At 33.4% G+C, this 24,222-nt stretch overlaps 1 protein-coding gene across 1 annotated transcript; it reads right to left on the bottom strand.

Moving 5' to 3' along the window:
* Positions 1–1,032: 1,032 nt before the first annotated feature.
* LOC137924984 (lysophosphatidylserine lipase ABHD12-like) lies at positions 1,033–24,212 on the bottom strand. The gene is made up of 10 exons (XM_068768412.1): positions 23,852–24,212; positions 16,674–16,792; positions 8,297–8,410; positions 7,353–7,493; positions 5,800–5,892; positions 4,272–4,409; positions 3,617–3,771; positions 2,912–3,085; positions 2,690–2,817; positions 1,033–1,168 (listed from the first exon to the last, which is right to left on the bottom strand). The coding sequence occupies exons 1-10, from the start codon at positions 23,899–23,901 to the stop codon at positions 1,144–1,146; spliced, it is 1,137 nt and encodes a 378-aa protein (XP_068624513.1). The 5' UTR covers positions 23,902–24,212; the 3' UTR covers positions 1,033–1,143.
* Between the last annotated feature and the right edge of the window lie 10 nt (positions 24,213–24,222).

Below are 24,222 nucleotides of genomic sequence, written 5' to 3'. Positions count from 1 at the left end.
ATAGGTGTTCAAGTGTTATTTGCCAAATAAAACCTTTTTTGTGTTAGTAACATTTTTTATTATTATTATCTTGTCTGCATCCAGGGACTTCCCCAAACCTTGTCTATTTCGTCGGTCCTCCTAGTGGGGGGATACCACGCCGAACCTACCACCACATGGTCGTTGCTATTCGAGAACCTTTCGGAAACACTTTGTTCATAACAAAACTGTGCTTCCAAGGGTTTGGTTATAAGTTTTCCACCATAACTTTATTGGCATTAAAAGATTTCGTGGGGTTCCAACAGGACCTCAGCTCGACAGCCTCCGGTAACATTGCATGTGATGTAACTACCAAGTTGAAAGTTTATTCACCCCCAGCCAATTCAACTTGTCAATATTTTGGGATTTGTCAGTTGCTTTCGTCTACGCATCCCTTCTTAACTGATTTAATCGTATATGGTCAGTCAACGCTATCACAGAACACAGAACAACAGGGCCTCGAGGTTCTGAAGTGGAGACCACAGACTAGGAAACTCAACAAGGACAGATGACTTTGTTAATATCATCAGAAGATCCTGGATGCTGGCCGATTTCTACCGGGCCTTTTAGAAATGAGAGAGGCCTATGTCCAACAGTGGATTCAAAGTCTTGAAGGTTCCCTAACGTACTATTTTAACGAATAAAACTACACAGACGATAATCTAAGTTGTTTCGTGTATACTGTGTTCCGTTTTTACGGGAGGGTACAACTGGCGCCCAACATGGGCCCTCTCCTCGAGGTTTCTTATATCTGAAAATATCATGATATTTGGACGAAGTATTTTTGATCTAATGAAGAGTTGGTAAGCCCATGAGTTAGTACAAGATAAATAGTAGAAGATATAATAAAAGTGGTTGGAACACACTTTCACCCAGTCCTATTGGATATCTAATGGGTGGCCCATGTCCAGATGTGGATACCCTACAGATGAAATAATGATTATGGTTCCAATAAGACATTCATCGACCATATATACTTCCTTTAAAAATAAAAAACACAATTTTTGTGAAACAGTTTATTAAACTTAATAAAGATAAATTAAATAAATAGTGTCATAAAGCGTGACGTCATCGTTGCTCTGCGTGCTCCACACTCGAAATTCTAAAGCGAAGCCTTATTTTCCATCAGCGATGATTTTTTACGAATTCTCTGAAATATACAAATTGTAAAAAAAAATATCTATATAAATATGCGACAAACATACAATTAGCAATAAAGAAATGGTTATGTCATTAAGATAAATTATTTATATACGCTATAACACATACAGGATGATCGGTTACGGTTACCAATGACGCATATATACAGTATGATTCTTTACAGCTAATTTGCTTCTTGACGGTTGGTCCTGCGCTGTATTTAGCGATATTTTAACTATGTTATCAATCTACCTAATCCCTCATTACCTCCACCTATGCCGCGTCTACTGGTCTACGTATGGTAGACCATATAAAAATTTAATGGTATCATAAATAATATATCACTTTCGTATTCCTACATATTCAAATTAATTAATGTTTACAATATGTCCATATATACTCTGTACTAACAGAAATTATTGGCCAGTTGCATTACAATAGAAAAAAAAAATATTAATGTAACATATTTCAGAGCGATCACTTTATACAGAATCATTGAAAGTAGATATAAAAGCTTGTCTTTTATATGAGCTATATATTGATCTCTTCAAAGCTTTTACGCCTGTAACTAATCATACTGTATTTAAGCCAGTCTTTTGTAACGTGTTTTTACATAGAGACACCTTTACCTTTGAAAATATAATAAATATTCCTCACTATTGTCGTATTAAGCGACTATAATCAGGCAGAATTTACAAGATATTCATAGAAATGCTAGTTATTTTCATGCAAGCGTAACTTTTATTGGCGAGAAATATGATGGCCCAGATTGATTGAAGAAGGCGTATTCATATGCATGCAACGGCAGAGACTACATCACTGATGGTGTCCGAATTTAAATCGGCGTTCGAATTTAAATTCGACGCGTGTGAATGATTAAAAAAAAAGTATTGTGGTTGTACTGGCCAGCAATATGGAACGTGAACGCTACATATTCAATGACAAATATGACAGATGTCAAAATATTGACACATGTCAAAATATTGACACATGTCATAATCATTTAATGGAATCAAAAAAGGTTGCATCAAAATTGAATTTTCGTGGGCAACGGTTGAGTTCAATGATATGGTTACTTTTACTTGTCGTGTCTTAAACCGAAATTGATTTTTTTTCTTAATAGAATTAAAATGTAGAAGTAAAAAATTGTAACTGTGTTATTAAACAAACTGGTACACATATGTAAAAATGAAAAATTTTAAATAAAATCAGTGATATATTGTAAATAAACTAGAGCTAACTGCAGTGATTGAAGATGAATGAATGGAATAGAATAAAAGAGAAAGATAGATAAAATTGTGGAGTGGAAGAACGGAAAGACAGATCATGTGATGTATGAAAGAAAAACAGGAAAGAAAAAATTAATGAAGTAAAATAAAATCCCCGTTCCCAAATAAAGAGGGGTGGAACGAGAGATCCCCAATAGCGGGGCCATAAAAAATCGAGAATGATTCCCTGAATTGTTAATTCGAATGAAGTGTGAACCTTCTTGTTCTCTGAACCTTGTTGATCTGTTTAGTTTAAAACTCACCCAACCACCTCAGAGAGGTCTGCAGCATTGCAAATCCACTTGTGGCCAAGATTTTCCTTCTTCTCATACACGTGAAGCTTCACCGCCGCGTCTCCCTCAGACCTGGACTCCAGTATCGACTTGTACAACTGTATATTAAAAAAAAAATTACATGGTAAATCAAACATGTACAGTATGATTGTAAATAGATGCAAAAGCATTGTGATGAATGTGTGTGTGTACCTTATAGCCGACAAGGAAGGGAACTATAACGTCGTCCTTGGCGTGCAGGATGAGGACTGGCAGCGAGCGAGCGCGCCGCAGGTGCGTGTCCGAGGTGAAGCTGTGCTCGCAGTCGTTGGCTGCGCGGAACGGTTCCACGAACGAGCTCTCGAAGTGCGGCAGCCATATCACCAGCTGAAACGTGGCTCTGTGTCACCGGTGAACGCCTTCATCATGTCAGACAGACACCCACCATAACTCATAGGCCTACCCCAAAAATCGCCATGATGCATACAGTGACTATTTAATGGAATTCAAACGTTACCTTGCGGAAGTCCATCCTAAGTAAGAAAAGGACTAATATTTAGCAACTTCCGCACATGAAGTTGTAGTCGTGCAATGCAGTGCACCGCCCGCCAGCCCGCTGATAAATGCGCATGCGGCATACAATGCGAATTACACAACTGCCACCGTCAAATCACTCAACACGTGTTTCACCCATCCACGGGGCATCTTCAGGAGTTATGTTGCACCAATTAATGCCAAATAGAGAGTCTTTCATACATACAGTGAATTTCGGACCTTGACATCATTGAGGGTCGAGGGTCGAAAACCTTCCGGCCCAAAACTAACATAGAATTCAAAATATCTATATTCACGTGTGAAGATACGTAAGACTAGCACCGGCTTGAAATGATGTATATAAGTTATTATAAGATTAATTGCCTTTGCAAGTGGATGGTTGGCCACTTCATCAGCTATGTTGTTGAATGGGGACTCCAAGATCAGACCCTTCGGCTGCGGCAGAGGACTCGGACGCTCTAGAATCTCCGTGGACAGCTCTTTGAGGTTTCCGAGAAGATGCGATGAAATTCCCGTACCTGAAATAAAAAATAAATTGAATGATTATATATATATATATATATAATCATACATTGGAATTGTACTGTTAGACCGTGAAGAGTGATACTAAAGTCCATCACCATCCGAAAAAGGGGCTTCACCGTCCGCGCTTGAATGTACGACAAGGAGGCATTCGGTTAAGAAGCTTAACGTTATTTGTACTTTCGATCTTCACGAATCAATCAAACTTGTACTGTTCAATCGTATTGAACCTGTTCTACCTTAAAGAATTATACTTTTAGTAGGATAATCTGAACTGATGAATCATGAGGAATAAAACAGAACTTGTGAGACAAACATTAAACCGTATCCAAGCACCGGTAACATTAAAGGAACGTTCACATTGATTTAAAAATTATTATATTTGCACGTTAAGGTAACATTTGTACATAATTTACCTGAAGAGATGTGAATGGGGCCATAAAATATAAGAGGCTTTTATATCTGTCGTTGGTTAAGCTTATCATCACATATATACCTAAAGAGTGTCCCCATACGAAAACAGGAGGTTTCTCCTCTCCTTTCTCCAAGGTGCTGTTCAACCAATCGTACACCATCAGGGAGTCTTCCACCACGCCGCCTTCGCTTGGAGTCAAATTTGTGGAGTCTCCATAACCTGAAATGAACTATTATCAAATTATAGGAACCTAGCCATCCAATAACTAGAAGAAATCGCTTTTTAAATTAATATTTCCGTTCATACTAATTGCATGCAAAATAATGAGTTCAATAAATAAAAAGACAACTTACATTTTACGCTTAAAAAATAATAAACCTTAATATTTTGTAGTCATGATGCAATAATTTACAGTAGCGTGTAGGGATTTAATGAGTCAATACAAAGGAAGTCGGGGTAAAGTAAGTCAGAGTTTAATAAATTACACTAGTAAATAAAGATTTAATGAGTCAAGACAAGGGAAAAATATAGTGAGTCAGAATTTAGTTATCGTTAAATGACTCGGTGGTTGGCACTGGTCGGTGTAACATCTCCTGAGAATGCCCCGTGGAGCGGTGAAACACATGTCGAGTGTATTAACGGTGGTAGTTGTGTTTCGCATTGTTTGCCGCACGCGCATTTATCAGCGGGCTGGCGGGCGGTGCACTTTGTTGCACGACTACTGCTGCATAGCGGAAGTAGCTATATATTAGTCGCTTTCTTGTTAGGTTGGACTTCCGCGAGGTAAAGCCTGAATCTATTAGAAATAAAATAAAGGAGTAAAGATATAAAATGTCATAATTTAGTAAGTCGTGATTTGTCGAGAAAAAGGGAGTCAAATATAGTAAATCAGAAATTAGCAAGTCATGATTTAATAAGTTACAGTAGTAAATAGGTATTAAATGAGTCAAGACAAATGAGTTAACATATAGTGAGTAAGAATTTAGTGAATCATCATTTAATAAGCTACAGAAGTAAATAAGACTTTAATCAGTCAAGACAAGGGAGTTAAAATAAATTGAGTCGGAATTTAGTAAGTCATTATTAATTAAGTTACACTAGTAAATAAATATTTGACGAGTCAAAATAAAGGAGTTGAGATATAAACCGTCATAATTTAGTAAATCGTGATTTAATGTGTCAAGAAAAAGGGAGTCAAATATAGTAAATCAGAAATTAGCAAGTCATGATTTAATAAGTTAGAGTGTAAATAAGTATTTAATGAGTCAAGACAAGGGAGTTAAAATAAATTGAGTCAGAATTTAAGTCAATTATGTAAATAAGGATTTAGTTGATTAAGATGGCGTCACATAAATAGATATTCAAGACCACAGAAGAAAAAATATTCCTTAATTTTTGAATTTTCACAACTTTTATAACATATCTTTGTTCTATTTTTTACCATGTTACACTCATAAATTGGATTTTAAAATTTCTTCACTATTTTTAAACATAAGAGAGAATATTAGATCAAAAAAGAAATCTGTAATATTTTTGTGCAATTCGTTCTTACGATATGTGTAAGCTTTAGTAAAGAGATGCTAGCAGACATAGTTAAATAAAACATTACCTCTGTAGTCAAAAGCGATGGTGTGGAAATCCATTTGCTGAAAGAACTTGTATAGCTGTATCCTGTGGGAGGCTGCGCGGGAGTTGGAATTACCTACAACAATAAAATACTACTTAATTACATAAGTCATAAGGAAACTACTGGTAAGAAATCGTGCCCCTGGACAAGATATATAAACTTGTTAATGTCATCGGAAGATGCAAAAAGACTACTTCAAACCGTTCCTATTGGAAATCTACGAGGCATATGCCCAGCAGTGGATGTTTCACTGCTGAAATAATGATAATGATATGGAACGAAATACGTCATCTTAATTAAGAAAAGGACCAATATTTAGCCACTTCCGCACATGCGCATGCGGCAAACAATGCGAATTACACAACTGCCACCGTTAAACCACTCAACACGTGTTTCACCCCTCCACGGGGCATCTTCAGGAGTTATGTTACATCGATTAGTGCTAAATACAGAGTCTGCATACGCATTTATCAGCGGGCTGGCGGACGGCGCACTTTGTTGCACGACTACCACTGCATGTGCGGAAGTGGCTAAATATTGGTCCTTTCCTTATTTAGGATGGACTTCCGCAAAATAACGCCTGATTGCATTAAATATGACATCTTAATTTTTTAATGAATACATTAAACTATATAACTTATACAAGGTGATTTATTACGAATTTAAATTAAAAGTTTTAAAGGGGGTATTTATAGCACATTTTTCAGCAGAGTGCTTTTACAATCAGCCTGTATAAAGTGATCAAATAGTATTTGTATGTAGTATATATTTAATTTTGCGGGCATATAAAATATTGACGTCAATTATAGATGTAAATCCAGACCGTAGTCCACCTGGCTGCCCACTGTCCCGCATTCGGAGGACTCCGAGTCGACTCCGAATGCCGGTTAGGCAAAAAGATTGGGGCAGGCGACCATCGCCCCCATCATGTTAGAGGAAAAGAAAAGAAAATTTTTCCTCAACTACTGTAAGAAGGTAGCCAAAATAACAATTGAAAGAAATCTTAATTATAGGTTCAAATATTGTCAGATAGGAAATTAAATACTAAGTATGTACTAAAGTAAAGAAAGAAATTAAATTAAATTGTAAATAAAATTACTGCAATTAGTAGAATAAAAGATAAAAACTTTGAAAAATATATGTAAATAATAGAATGTAAAGCTGCATAAAACAGATATTTAAAGATAATTGTAAATAAAGATACCTAGAATGTAGTAGTTGACGATGGTTGTATGGCGAATAGAACGGAAGAGAATGACTGAGAAAATTGTGGAATGAAAGAAGTAGAAAGATAATAAAAAAGAACGAAAAAAACCAATAAAACAAATTAACGACCCTGTCCTTACCAAACACAGGGGTACGAGAAGCACCCAATTTGGCCATTCAAAAAAAATAGATGTAAATCCATCGTATGATGAATAAAGAATTTTTGAGTTTAAATTTGCTATACTTGAAAAGACACATAAAAACCTAACATTCATGATTTATTTAGTGGAACCAATAAATATTTTTGGGTTTGTTAAACCAGTACCTACCGTGACAGTACAATATCACAGGGGTCTTTGAGTTGGCCAGCTCTTGATCCATGGCTGCGTGAAGCTGCATCTTATCACAGTTGCTACCGAAGCTGCCTTTCATATGCTCGTACGTGCTCTTTGGCAGTATATGCCAGATGCCTGAAAATATATTTTTCTACGCATAAAACTCACACAGTGATATCTGATCATTATCATCACAACAGATACTTGTACAAGATTGAAGAAACTCAGGAAGAGAATGTAAATGGTAATAGCGATATCGTCTCTGTATATCAAGAGAAAGTAGAAGTGGAAGTACAAAAAGTGGAGACCGAAGTCTAGCGTGTTGAAGCAGAAGTGCTGAAAATAGAGACAAAGGTAGCAATAATCGAAACAGAAGTAAAAGCTAGGGACAGGAAAGTAATGTCGCTTTATCAAGTTCAATTCACACGACAACATTTTTAACAATTTTTTATTTCTAATTAACAATATATTTACCGTCGTTATCATATAATTGCATTAAAGTACACAAAATTTTAAATGCGGTAAAAATCAATCAGTTTTTCTATAGAAACGGCTTGACCGACTTTTACCAAATTTTATATGCGTATTCAGTAGGTCTGAGAATCAGCTACTATCTATTTTCCATACCCCTAAGTGATAAGGGTGGTCCACCCCTAATTTTTTTTAGACAATTTTTTTGGTTTTTATTTTATTATGATACAACATACAAAAATACATATAACCCTAAATTTTCACCCTTCTACGATCAACCCATATTTTTTATTTGTTAATAAAAAACTAGTTTTTTTGGCAAAACAACGTTCATCAGCTAGTATATATCTAGATTTCTACATTGAACTGTCATAATCACAACGTGTCTATTCGCATTGAACTAACATATATGGACTCGCAGAGTTTTCTGATGAAGAATAACTTTAATATTCAGTTAAATAACTCACCAATACTAACTGGACACTTGTCTATTTTCGAATGGTAATCCAAGCTGATATTTCTGCCTCCCTCTATACCGTTCGAAGATACATCCTCGTAGTCTATACCTAGAGGCCATTGTACTGAAACAAAAGGTAAAATATCCATGAAGTGACCGTACTGTTGAAATCTGTTAATGAGCTTCTAAAAATGCAGAACATATTACATCGGTCAAGTGAAAACAATAAAATACATATTTATTTATTCGAATAATCCTTGATAAACACTTTTGCAAATATTAAAACATTGATACAATGTATATTTAAATATGTATATATACGTATACTAGTTTTTAATGGAATCAGGCGTTACCTCGCGGAAATCCATCCTAAGTAAGAAAAGGACCAATATTTAGCCACTTCCGCACATGCAGTGGTAGTCGTGCAACAAAGTGCACCGCCCGCCAGCCCGCTGATAAATGCGCATGCGGCAAACAATGCGAATCACACAACTGCCACCGTTAAATCACTCAACACGTGTTTCACCCCTCCACGGGGCATCTTCAGGAGTTATGTTACACCGATTAGTGCTCTACTCTCGTACTCTGTGTTTGGCACTAATGCATGTGCGGAAGTGGCTAAATATTGGTCCTTTTCTTACTTCGTATAATAGTTAAAATTATGTCGATAAATTAACCTAGAAATGTCAGATTTCCAAGCAATATTATTGTTAAGTACTGTGGGTTCTGAAAAAAACACCACTTGTTCACAAGAAATCCTTTATTCACAAATCATATGGTCACCCTACTTTAACGCAAAGTATACTTTCGCTTAGTCCGAGCTTCGCTTTCGAATAGCTCAAGGAATCACTGTCCAAATAACTTACCAAATAGTCACTTTGTATCACTAATCGTAGATATTAATCTTGTAACTCGAAAAACAACACTGAACTGTCTACATGGAGAGTACACCTATTTATACAGGCGTCCCTCGTATAACACGGTTAATTCGTACCGTGCTATATCGAAACCGTGTTATTCGAAACAAGGTATACCGTGTAGTATCGAGACCTTGTCTTGTGTTATATCGAAACCGTGTTATACGAAACCTTGAAATAATATAAATAAAGGCAATGTGTACCGTGTTATATCGAAACCAAATCTTAAGGTGTAAAATTTTATGATAGCTGAAATTTCGTTCCCTTCCGTACCTTCAAGTTTTTATTAAGAAAAATAAATGAAATTCAATTTTATGATGAAATACAAAAATTAAAAAATACAACAAAAAATATATTCAAAGACTAATAATTATAATTACATATTATAAAACAAGTAGAAACAGCTTATTACGATTACAAAATTAATTTTCATCATCACTCTCATCAGAAATTACAGCTAATCTACTTTTTTTTCTCCAGGTTGGTTGAAACTCCTCTTCACTAGTTATTTCTCCATCATGACAAAGGTTATCTGACGTAGTAGCAACTACCTGCCTATTTCGATCTTGCAATTCTTTCAGAATTTCTCTATAAGGAGCTAAAGAACTATTCAATTCTCTTTTAAATTTTCCGCTACGTACAACTGAAGGATCTTTTTCAACGAAAAATTTTTCCAATTTTTTAGCTAAAGCTATTCCTTCTTCCAGATCAATTAAATTTAAATGAGGAACCGTTGTAATATTACAAATGTTTTCCGAATCATCGGGGTAATCGAAGTTGGAGTTATTTAGTAGTTCAATTAGTTCTTCCTCATTCAAAGTTTGCTTTTTTACTATGTACTTTTTATCACTTTTTACTTTACTTTCTAAAATGTTAAAAAGAAAGCAAGCTAAAACTTTATCAACTTCATTTACAAAGGACAAAACGCATATGTACTTTCACTTCTCAAAACGAAATGAGATATTTTTTGTAGCAATAAATTTGGGGTATTCCCCTTATTGAACGGAAAAAAAAATTCAAATTTCCAATGCATATTTTTCAAAATCGTGTTATGTATTTCAAAACCGTGTTTTACCGTGTAATATCGAAACCGTGTTATATTAATCTCAATTCTTGTACCGTGTAATATCGAAACCGTGTTTTACAAGTACCGTGTTATACGAGGGACGCCTGTACTACAGAGAAGGTTCTAGTAAGTTCGAGACAGTACTTGAAAAGAATTTTCGAGAACCGTAAACAAAAATCTATAAATAACTTCAAAGTGACGCGTGTTCACGGCAATTCTAGATCCTAGGGTTCCGTGTTTATTGTTAAGAGGGTTCTGTAACTTATGTTTTGTAACATTATTCTATTCTCTCTGATTTCCGAAAAACGTATTATCACCCCTTTTCTTTCACCAAGTCAGTGTGCGAAACTGAAAAAATTTGTTTAATAATTTTTCCAGTTTCACACGTGTAGCCTCTTACTGGCAAGACTTTACTAGTGCGTCCACACGTTTTTTAACAGCGGACATTCAACTTGTGTGTTTTTATGACCACACTTTTTTTTCTTTAACAATATCATATGCATATTACGTAGTAAATAAAAAAGATGATTTAAAAATTCTTAGGTACTTTTTTTAAAAATTATCATTTACACTGACCAGTTATGTGAACACTTGCACTACACTAACACAGTGGCGGACCTAGGGGGGGCGGTGGGTGCGGTCCGCACCGGGCGGCACTTACCTAGGGGCGGCATTTTTTATATTTACTTATAGTTTTAAAAAGCAACCTATTCATTTCATATTTATTTTCTTTCTTGAATAATAAATGATAACTATGATTATTAGAAGAAGAAAATAGTAAAACGAGATCAGATGCTGAAATATTACTCAATTCTTTTCTATGTTACCTTAATTTATGGTAACCCGTCCTTTTGGAAATTATGGACGCTCAAAAATACCGGCATTTAAGGGTTAAATGTCCACCAATGCCATATAAAACTAAATTCTTTGCAAACACATTTCATGGAACAAAGAAATATGCTGGTACAAAACGCATGATATGATGATATGAAACATGATAGCAGCCAAAATAATTTGTGAAGAGTTGTAGATATCGACTGAGCGTCGAGTTAGAAGGAGAAAAAATATGAGTGGGGAAAATAGAGAAGACGTGGGGCTATCTTTAGAAGAAGAAGTACAAAGAGAAATGTTTTCATCTATGGACAGAATTTTAAAGGAAATAAAAGAACGCTTCGATCAGTTGCATGGCCTTGTAAATAAATATTCGTTTATAATACCGTGTAACCTACTAAATGAAGAATTTAAATGTCAAATAAATGACTTGATTTACATTGATAAAGAACAGTTCCATATTGAAAGAAAAAGGATCCAGGTTTTTATGGCCGTACCTTCACTAAAAAAAGAGGCAAAACATTAGAAAAACGGGGAGAAGGGCCCTCTTGATCTGCTAAAATTTATTCAGCAGTATAGGTTGGAAAATTCTGTTCCCAACATTATAATTTTGTTAAGAATTTTTTTAACAATTTCAATCAGTGTCGCAAGTTGCGAAAGAAGCTTCTCAAAATTGAAGTTGATAAAAAATTATCTTCGTTCTACAATGAGTCAATTAAGAAGACTACAAAATCTTGCAATATTGTCAATAGAACAAGTAATTACAAATAATATAAATTTTGAGAGCATTATACACGATTTTTCTAGTATGAAAGCTAGAAGAGTAGATATTATAGAAATATATTTACGAGTGCATACAAATATGTCTAAAAAAATTACTCTGTGTATTATTAATATTGATTAAATAACTTAATAATTTATTTATGTGTTAATTATTTATTTGTTTATTAATTTATAAAAACCATTATTTGATTGACTTATAATAGAAAGGGCGGCAAACTGTAGATCGCCCCGGGCGGCATAAGTTCTAGGTACGCCACTGCACTAACATTTGTAGGTCGAGGATTCGATTCCCGAGGTACAATTTTATATAATTCACAATTCGTGACAAATATATCATTTTCACTGCTCACTATGTTTATATTTATATGATGAATAGCAACGTCCTCTACGTACCTAATACCACACTACAATCGCCAACCCGCCTGCCCAGAGGCGATTATGGTATATCTCCCCAAAAATATCTTAGGGGAAAACCTAGGAGTTGCAGTGAGTGTATATGAGGTGAAACGACGACAGGCTTCCGCCAGGTTTTAGATGTTGATTCTATGTAGAAGAACCTGACAAGAATCTTGATATTTACTCTTTGATGATTGACCAAGGCTGTATTTACATTTGCATCTGGCGTTAAAATCAGGGAGGAGACAATAGACTCCCTGATAGGCGAAAAAGAAACTAGGAAAGAATTCCTCGCTTGTTGCAAGAAAATAGTTAAAAACGTTGTACAAAAAAATAAAAATCCAAATACACAATAAGAAATGTGATAAAATGTGATAAAATAAAACTCAAATGTGACATATGTATTAAAGAAAATAAGAAAAAATGTAAAATAAAAATGTAAAAAGAAAAGAGGAAAGAATAATAGATGAACAGAGCAAAAGGGTAAGAAAGTAGAAATGTAGCATGAAAGATAGATAATAAACCGAAAGAGAAAGTAAAATATAAAAGAGAGAGAAAATAAAAAATCATGTGAAAAATTAAATTGCAAATAAAGTCACTGTCCCACCATAAATAGGGGTACGAGAGGCCCCCAATAGCGGGGGTCATTAAAAAAAATTTACATTTGCAATAATTTTCCGTTATGCCTTCCAGCTATTACAATAACGCTGACCATTAAAGTTTATATTACCTATAGCAAATATTTATCTAACACTAAATCTAAAACTATTTTAATTGTGTTGTAAATAATACAAATTAAGTTTGAACTTTGCTCCGTCCAATTATATACATAACGAACACTGCATGATAACATATCAATATGATAATCAATACTGTTTTATGTATAGTTTTAATTTCTTGATTTGCACAGTTATTATTTAGAACAGATGCGATTTTATTAAAAATTTTAAAGCTTTAGGCTTAACAATGAGGCGACCTAAATATCGTCTGTCTGTTCTGTGGAGGTCCCACACTGCGGTGTACATTTGTGGTCTTAACTCCAAAATCTAAAGGCCCTTATATGTAGCCTGATATTTTTGTTTAAATCCTGATCTAATCCCATAGAAAAATCTCAAGTACAGCTTTCTCCATTACTCTGAACAATTGAGAGCTTGCCTATGAGGCTAGAGAGACCTTGTATATCAATTTTAATTACTTATGTACAATACATTGTTCTATTTAAAAGATTACTGCGTACGCTATATCCTGACACCGGCACTGTTTAATATTATATATTCCATTTTTAAATTTGTGTGTACCATACACTATTTTTAAAAATATTTCTTAATCTTTGTTTTTACATATTCCATTTTCAGATTTGTGTGTACCATACACTATTTTTAAATAATTTTGTTGTCTTCGCTTGTATATATTCCATTTTCAAATGTGTGTGTAAAAGTGTACTATACACTTTTTTAAAACAATTTCCTAGCTTTTACTTTCTTATATTCCATTTTTAAGTTTGTGTGTACAAACCCATTTTTTAAATTATTTTTAGCCTTTGCTTTAATTTTCCCGGTATTCTGCGATGACTAAAAACCGCTCGATATCATTAATCCGTTCTTATCTATATAGATAGAAATAACGATAAATGACAAAAAACAAACGAATCCGTGAGGTCCAATATTATCACTTGAAACTATTTATTTATCATCTGTAACCACAACAACAACTACAAACTATTTTATCGATCATTTAGAGGCCACTGACCGTTTAATTTTTAATCATAGATTAATTATCACACTGTTGCGGGTCTATTTCTAGATAACAATTTTTCCGTTACCTTAGTTATTAAAATGTCAAATATTTAAAAAAAATGATTGGCCTGTCGTAGTCCAATAGAAAAAGGAACATTTAAAACATATTTTACATCAATCACCATGTTATAATTTATTGATTTAAAACAGTGATTCCCAAAGTGGTCTATATCGACCCCTAGGGGTCTATGACAACCTGCAAGGGGTCAACGTACGAAAATTTGGGGGTCCATGAAATGAAAATGGGGGTCCACGATAGTGGATCTCAACACATACACTGATACCTATTTACTTACATCATACTATCTTATAATATCAAAATATTTACATTATTTATAAAAGTACCTATGAAGTAAAAAATTATGTTTATTTAATATTACGTATATTTTACATAACAGATACAAAATTTTATTTTGAGTAGTTTTAATTTAAATTCAATTAATAAATGTATAAATTAACATGTGTTTTTACTTTAAGTTTTTAACACTAAACTTCACTACAGTTAGAAATTTAAAGGAAATCAATATCAGGTAAGTAGGGGGTCTACCCAACACGGAAAAACATGGCAAGTTTGGGAAACTCCGATTTAAAATCTTAATAACAAAAGAACAGTTCGTCATCATCACATCAGCGTTACATAAGTCCACAGCTGGACATCGGCCTTCCTTCCAGATTTACCATAGGGACAACTTTAACAAGATCATATGTCCACCTTGTTGGACGTCAAATCAAATTGATAGAACAAATTGTTAATATGCATTCGATTTAAATTTCGAACGTCTTTTATTTTTAATTTTAATTCGAACGCTAACATTAACCCTTAATAACCTAGAGTTTCAATTTTGATACCAATCTTTTAAACCGAATGTTCACATTACTATTAGTTTTTTTTTTATAGGTTGGCTGTACGTATTTTACTGTTGTATAATATTCTTTCCAACGAAATAAAAAAAAACTATTTTTCCCTTCATCTAGACCCTCAAACAAACACAGTAATATTTAAAAAAAATGACTTTCGTAAATCAGGCTATTAAGGGTTAAGATGTAATGAGAGAGAGATACTATCATTGTTGGGTCAAAAGATTTGTAACGAGTCACTATAGATATGCATACCACCTCAATCACACCTGGATTTCATTTTCCACGCCATCAAAGAACAAATACCTGTACAGACGGTCCCTCACCGTCACTCGCATGAGTATAACATCATTGTTTCAAACATAGGCCATCCAATACTGGACATAGGCCAAAGCCATATATTTCCAATAGGACGGGCTGGAAGCGGCGTGCGCTGTGTCTTTGGACTATCTGTCCACCTTGTCTGGACTTCATAAGCCTATGCCATTAATCTCATTTGACCTTAATACACCATATTTAATGGAATCAGGCGTTATTTTGCGGAAGTTCATCCTAAATAAGAAAAGGACCAATATTTAGCCACTTCCGCACATGCCCACTCTGTGTTTGGCACTAATCGATGTAACATAACTCCTGAAGATGCCCCGTGGAAGGGTGAAACACGTTTTGAGTGATTTAACGGTGGTAGTTGTGTAATTCGCATTGTTTGCCGCATACGCATTTATCAGTGGGCTGGCGGGCGGTGCACTTTGTTGCACGACTACCACTGCATGTGTGGAAGTGGCTAAATATTGGTCCCTTTCTTACATAATACACCATATTTAAACATGAAGACAAACAGTGACCAAGATAGACTGAACCCAGAAATAGTTTAGAACTTGTATGTTTAATTTTCGGACCTTTACAGAAGGGTCATGACTCCTATTCCAATGACTGGATATTTTCGGCCTCGTCTTCTTACAGTGGTACACCAATACCTCGCTTTGCGTCGTTTCGTTTTACGTTTTTTTCGAAGTTGCGTCGCTGCTTAATTAGTACTAATTTTCACTGTGCGTCGTTAGATTTTCGAAGACACGTTGTTTTGGGTTCGAGTCTCTAATTTTTTTTTAAATTTTCTTTTTTTCTAAAAGATGGCAAAACTTTTATTTCTAATGGCGCCATGCCATCAAACCTTGGGAGTTCCCTTTCTAACTAAAAATCAACGCAATTTTAATACAGTTTTATATTCACTTTGTTTTACTAATTTTAGAGTTCAGTTTCAATTACGTAGTGTGTTGTAATGTGGTGTGTTGTGTCTTTTTTTTAAAAAAAAGAGAATAATAAGTTTATATAAATTTTTACGTGTTGTTTCTGGTTACAGAAAAGATAATTATTATTTCAATTTATTTATTGACAAAGATATATTATTTTTGTTTTGTAAATGTTTACTTTGTTCAATTTCCATTTAAAAAAGTAGTATTTTCGTGACTCTGGAACGTATCTTCGATCTTTACATGGTTTGCTATAGAAAATCTTAATTCACTTTGCGGCGTTTCAATTTGCGTCGCGTTTTGTTTTGAAACGTAACCACGACGCAAAGTGAGGTATTGGTGTATTAAAAGACTTTGACTTTTATCTAGGACAGTATGAACTTGGATTGTCCTGCATTTGAACCCTGTGGTGATTTCGTGGTCATTAAAGTACTCTCAATTTCACATACCCAAAGTAAGTTAAAATTATAAGCAATACAATAACACTCACCAAAATTAGCGAATATAAGATGACGTCGAAAGGCCTTTGAGTATTTAAATATAAGAGGCACGACGGCAACTTGGAGTACGATGAACCCGGCTGTCAGGGACGCACCCAGGAATAGCACCCTGGAACGAATGGACAAAATTATGAAGCCCCTTCATATATACATAGATCTCCCCCAAATTTCAAAAAACTTCCAATATCACTGAATTAAAACGGTCTTCATTCAGCGTCTTCCTTAACAACGCCATCTGTCCACCTTGGACGTTCTGTTGCACTTGCCGACCCGTGGTCTCCATTCCTGAACTTTAAGGCATCAACAGCCATATGTCCTACACTATGTGGCCTGCCCACTATCTTCAAACTTTTTAAAGTCCCTTTCGTGTCATCTATACAGCGAAATGTACATCAAAATATATTACGGCGTTATGTCGTTACGTATGTTATTTTTAAGTTTGTAAACAACACGTATACATCAAAGCTCTGAGGGTTCCCCCAGGAGTCATGAATCGTTAAATAAGATATTACTTTAATTACCAGATAGGGATGAAGCCATACTGTTAGATCTCTCGAGCTGGCGCTCTGTGACCTAGCGCAAGAACCTCCGGGAGAGTATCTTAATCTGGGCTGTTACTAAGTTCGTGTTCTGGACTGACATCAATAGACTGTTAACTAGTTTAGTTTAAGTTTTATACAACTCAACACATCTTTCTTCTATGCCCGGCGCAATAATTGATGTTAAGATGACCGACTCTTGTATACAGTAGAATAGGTATGCGACGTATTAGATGTCGATGGTGAATCTGGAGCTTCCCAGACTGTTGCAAAGTACGGTGATGGCAGGCGAGACTTAATTGCCCTTGGCAGCCTTGATAATTTGCCGTGTGGACTTTTGACTGACAAAGGACGGAAGCTGGAGGAAGTGACTTATTTGAATGAAGACAGTCTGGAGTGTCATGATCTCGGAGACACTTGACACATAAAAAAAACTTGAGATTTGCGTGTTATGTTTTTACAGTTCCCACTGCAGGACGCCCGCCCGAGAGGGTCAAACTTCGATTCTGGTTATTATTGCATGTCTAATGTTACTACTGCTTCAAATAATGTGTGACGACTTATATAATTTGTTCATGAACGCCTTTGTTTGTGGAATAGAACTCCTGGTTGCGTCGTTGTTCGTGAACCTTCGTAAATTTATCGCGTATCTTACGTAATCAGAGCCGGTCTTTGGCGGTGGGTATTGCTTTTGCTACTGGGATATTGAGAAAGGTTTGGACCTGATTTTGACAAGTGCAGGCGTGTATTCAGCCACGTGGTCGCCATCTATATGTAAAAATTGGAAAATATCGAAATATGCCTCGTATTTTCAAGAAAAAGTGGGAGCATTCTCTCATCAGAATCCATATCCTTAATAAATGGGCATATGCAGTACATCTTCTGTAGTCTAATTAAATTGATATAAAGTCTTCCTGATAACAACCTTGCAGTAATTAGAACATTTGTTTCGCGACGCAGCAAAAGCGTAGTGTCGTTTTTCTGGCATCATCTTAAAATCTATACAGGGTGATTTATTGGATATGTAAAAGCATAAAATTAATAAACGGTACACCCTACGCCACAATCAATAGTTTCAAAAATAACAAATATCGTAGTGCAAATGTGGATTATTTATTTAGTAATATTCTTTATTGTACACGCTAGGATACATTTAAATAATTTCATAATAATGAACAAAAGAGTACAATGGGCGGTCTAATCACACGAAGCAATCTCTTACAGACAACCAGAGTATAAAAACAGTAGAAGTATAAATAAATGGTAGGTAAACTGAACAAAACATATATATATATATATATATATATATATATATATATAAATATATGCAAGCATACACATGTATATAGCATATATACTTATAATAAATAACTTATAATACACATATAAATAAAAAAAAAAACAAATTGATTTGGATGCGATCCATCCAAATGTTTTTCTTTTCAGAGTACTAAGTATTAAAATTAATTATTCTTTACTATCTGTTCCCGGAGACTTTGTACTGCTAGAAGTTATTAGCATTTATAAAAGTAACGTCATTTATCCGAATGGTCGAAAAGCTTTATACCTTTTAGTTGGCAAATAAACTACACTCTTTACTCCTTAAAACATTTATACTTATAAATAATCACCTAGTATAAAAATCAATTATTCGACCAAATTTGTGCTAAACGCAAAACTATGAATACATTACTATTGTTTCAATTTTTTTCTCCGTTACGGTACTAATTTTTCATTGGGAAAATAGTTAAATAATTGCGTGGGATAGTAGTAAAATCTTTTTTATCTTATGACGTAATAAAAGTATATTGTGTAAGAATCTCATCTTGTATTACATATATCAGGGGTAGCCAACATATGTATCGTTAACCACACGTGGCCTTTTATAGGATTATTTGTGACATTCGATAAATGTAAGCTGTCTTTTAATTTTTGCGTTTGTCTTTAAAATTTTAAAAAAAATATTGATGTAAAAATTTAGCACTGGCCAGTATTAACTAACTAGCGTCTGAAAAAAATAACAGAAGTGCTGTCACAAATTATTCACCAAATTATATACTTTTATATGTTCTTTTATTTATATTCTGTCAATAAAGTTAATAACTTTTTTACATAAATTTTAAATACCTATTTATTTACGGCTCGCGAAAAATGTCAAATTAAAAAAATATGTCCCGGACAATCTAAAATTCTTAAACTCTTTGGTTCTCATTCTAAAATCTTTGGTTATCCCTGATATTTAGAGTAGTTGATGACAGGTGTAAAAAAATATTAAAATTTTTGTCTGACAAACTACACATTCACTCCTTTATAAATTTTACATCTATTATCAATCATCGTTGATAAAAAGTTATTGCCACAGATATTGCGTTTATCTGTCATTATTTTTTTTCCTATTAACAAATAGTCAACGACCTGGGCAACACAACAGATGTATAAAGCAAAGATTTTTTTTTATAACAATACCTTATGTACCTGATAAGGCGTTGTCGTCATACGCATCTAATTAAAATCTGAACAAAAAGGCAGATTTGATATTTCAAACAAACTGATAAAAAAAACAATTTGTCAAAAACTTTCCCAGGGATATACCTGTTCATATCAATTTTTCACGGCGATTATATGTATAGTGTTTGAATCTTTACGAATACATACAGACAGACACATTTATTTTATATATAATATATATAAATAAGCAGATGTCTGTTTTGAAGTAAGTAATTTCAGTATATATAACCTCTTTGAGTTCAAACATGTTACAGCTAAGCACTATCTGATATACCAAGCCTTTAACACTTTTACTCCAAAATGAATCACCTGTATGTCTCTTTTTAAACCATACATAATGCAATCACAATCTAATTTTATATAGATGTCATGGTGTTGACACATTATTAGGAAAACCCTTCAATAACCACAAACCAAATTTTTCAAATTGCAACCATCATAAAAATTTTCACTTTTCCCTCATAAAAGATGATCTAAATCTAGATTAGAGTCATAAAGAGACATATTTGCCTAAGGTTAATTTGTTAGCTAACTATGGAAAACACTTTAGTAAAGCATTATGTGTAAATTTGAATTAAAAAAAAAATATACCTGCTTATATAATACACGGGTAGAGAATACAATGAATCAGTTTATATATTTATATATTAGTATCGCATTTAAGCCACCTCTATAATATCCTAGCTCAAAAATATATTTATGCAAACACTCAGTATAACATAAAAATACGGAAAACAACTCGAAGGGAATGCTTTTTAATTACCTCAGAGGCTATTTACAGTAATATACCATAATTAATTCCACATAATCTTGACTCATAACTAACAAGACAGTTGTTAAAGTAAGTTCTTTTTACAAGTCTCATTACTTATATGATCTTTATATCTGATGTCAATATGTTACTTTTGAGTTGATGATTCAAAGTAATATACACTACATATATCCAACATAAAAAATAAATCAGTAAAACTTGTATATACATTGTGATTGTTATAATATAATAATTGTATTTGTGTTATTTTTTCTACATGTTTTTATGGCTTTCTGGGTGAATATAATACCTGTTGTAGTTTCAGCCAAGATAAGGCATAGGATGGAGTGGCAATAGGTACAATTAGGACATCGGTGCCCATCCTTATCAAACAAGTGTGAAGTGGCAATCCCATATAATTATTGCACAAAGTGTGAATAATTTAAGATTTTATCCCAGGAATAGAACCTGAGACTAACAATTGCAAGTGTCAGTTTTCTACAGCGGGAGTACCTCATGCCATTAACCATGCCATTAACCATGCCATTAAACATGCCATTGCATGTTTAGTGTGTATAAAAACATTTGGATGCAGTTCACCCATTGGTGAACTTAATGCCTTATTGACATTCTCTATCTGCCAAATGGTGGGGTGTAAAAGTCGAAATTCCAAAAAGAGTAATATATACAAATAAAATACTATTTATTATATATACATAATAAAAATACTCCTGTTATAAATATTCTCTAATAACACATACTAAAGTTGAAGGGTATTTATGTATACATAAAATATATGTAACATATAATATATGTACAAGTAAAGATTTGTTATATGGTATGAATTACCGAATTGAAAGGATGTGGTTAAGTGGGGAGAGTTGGAGGTAAGGAATAGAGATATTAAAATGCACAATTTTCTCTGCTTGCAAATGCTAGCAACCATTTGAGATCAGATTGAGAAGCAGACATGACTGTATATCTGAAATATAAAAATGATTCAAATGCAATTATTGGGAACATGGTCTCATTGTTTGAAATCTGCATTCAGAACAAAGTAGCATAAAGATAAGAGACTGCATACAAATTCTCTTTTTGGCCTGCTGCTTTGTTGCGGAAACCAGCTCTCTGAGACAAAACAAGTCTTGGTCTTGATCAGAAAGAAATTCTTCAAGTAATAAAGAGAATGCTGGATACAATGAAATGCTGGTCACCTATCAGGCGACATAGCTTATTTTAAAGACTCCAGCTTAAATTGGTCTCAATTAGCACACCATGGTCTTGGATGAAATATAACCTATATTGCTAATGAGGGTAAAATTGTGATATACCATTGTGATTAAAAAAGAAAAGTGAAATTTTAAAACTCCTTATTAGGAAGTGAGGTAATTTTTTATTCCTAGGTTGGAAACACATTTGCCAAGCATGTTGTTAAAAGGTTTAGTTATCTCCAAGTTACATATGTTTTTGTCAAATGTTTTAATTTTGTCAATCATCTTGATTGGTGTCAAAATTACTAAATTTTTTTGGAAAGAGGAACCAAAGACTTAACATATATTGCTTCATGTGATTTCCATATATTCAGCAAACTTAAAAGACCAATGCTGTTTTGACCAAATTATGGAGATAAACTAAATCAATGAAGGTCTTAAGAAATTATACTGAGACTATTCCAAGTGTTTTAAGGACTGAAAGGAACATAAGCAAATATGGGTTTTATTGGTTGTTGATAACTTTAAAAGAGTTGAAAGTTTGATTTGGAAGAATAAATTAAAAATTTTGATCCCAATATTATATAGAATATATCTCACAGAATAACAAATTTGTAAAATTTCTGAGTGGATCATATTATACGTAACATTAACAGTAATAAGAAGCTGTGTTGGTTTACATATTTTTTAACTGGACTTTTTAATAAACAGCAAAGTAAACAATACAATTCATTACTAGCTGAACACCTGCTGTATCTGATTATCAGATAGAAAATATAAAGAATCATTGACTACACAAACTACTTAACAAAATACGACTAAGCAAAATACTTAATGTGCAGTATTGTGGGTCTCGTCTGATTTTATAAAGAGATGATATAAACATAATTATTTATACACATTTTATGTTGTTTTAAAACCTATTTTTATATATTTTTAAGTGTTTTGTATATAAAGTTGATCATTTACATTGATTAATGGGACTTCAGTACATTTTTTGTAGATAAAAATAATATAAAATGCAATATACAAAATATAGTGTGTAACGGTAGATATTTTATTGAATGAATATGCATAAGAGAGTCTAGTGAATCTATGTGGTATGATTTTTAAGTGATATGAAACAAAAAGATATTTTAATACAATAAACAAGTCATTGACAAACACTGTTTGCTGCATAAACCCGCTTTATTTGATATGAGTTGGTACAAAACTTAGCCTAGAACTTTTTACAGTAACTATGGACGTGGTCTCAATGGACTTGGTTTATTACATTATATATTCCATCATACAGAAGGTCACCAAGTTTAAAAACTGAGATGTCCAAATCAGATACAAATTGGTACTAACAAATTAAAACATAATAAATGTTCATGTATGTATTGAAGACTATTTCCTACTCAACTAAAGACAATGAGTTGCATCATATAGTAAACCTATATTTATCTCCACACCCATCAGAAATAATGAGCATGCTCTAAAATGCCAATAAAAGCTTGGTTAAAACAATTATAATTTTTAATCAGGTACAAAACACTATCACAAAAACACATTCAAATAATGTCTAAAGAATTATTGAACAGACTTTAAAAGTGTCTACTAGCTGTGCCTGGAAAAAAAATAATTTATAGTTTTTTTTTCAAGGTTTCCAAAACAAATGTAGCCTACATTACTACTTATTGCGTCTGCTACCTACAATTATAAACCCGTCAAAATCCGTACAGCCATTTCAGAATTAAATTTAATTTTGGTGTATGTGATATATACATATTCATTTGCATATAATAAAAAGCAGTTTGGTCAGCAAATAGATAAAGATTTTTATGTTCCATTGTTACTTTTAAATTTATGTTTAAATGTGTCTTCATCTGTAATATATAAGTTTTAATATGTAAATCTATTTCATGTACATTATATTATAAAAAAAATTGTATAAAAGAAAGACAGTATTCTTGAATATAAAATACGTGAATCCTATGTGAATGTCATTATTTTAGTTGGACTGTCTGATATCTGCGAATAAATTATTGATAAAACAAATATAATATTAACAAATTAAAAAGACAGGAAGTTCAGAAATCATTCCAACTTCGTGGTTAAAATTGTAAAAATACATTACGTTCATAGATTTCAATAAAAAAAATAAAAAAACAACTTACAAAATTGCGTAAAGAGGCACACAGATCGTAATCCACAGAGTTTTAGACATTTTAGAAACAATAAGCACTTAAATGTGAATAAGTAATTGAATGTACGGGAAACCCGAATCAAATTAATGCAAGAAATGTGCAAGTGTACTTAAAACCATCCGAGACAGACACGAAAAATGAAAGTAAAGTTACAATTTTTACAGTTATGTGACCAGAGTTAATGGTGTTAAAGACGTTATATTCGTGTAAAATAAAAGACGACACTAACATGAATAACGCGATACTATCCAATATCAGTCGGAAACAAGGCCGCAGTAATTAATGTTTCATTTTCTTATAAAATATCAATAGAACTTTGATCCTTTTCACATTGACAATGA

The sequence above is a fragment of the Battus philenor genome, unplaced genomic scaffold (genome assembly GCF_028537555.1).
Source record: "Battus philenor isolate CCGP_79_NKW_IND1 unplaced genomic scaffold, ilBatPhil1.0.hap1 SCAF_25, whole genome shotgun sequence".
NCBI lineage: Eukaryota > Metazoa > Arthropoda > Insecta > Lepidoptera > Papilionidae > Battus > Battus philenor.
This window is presented reverse-complemented; position numbering and strand designations above follow the sequence as displayed.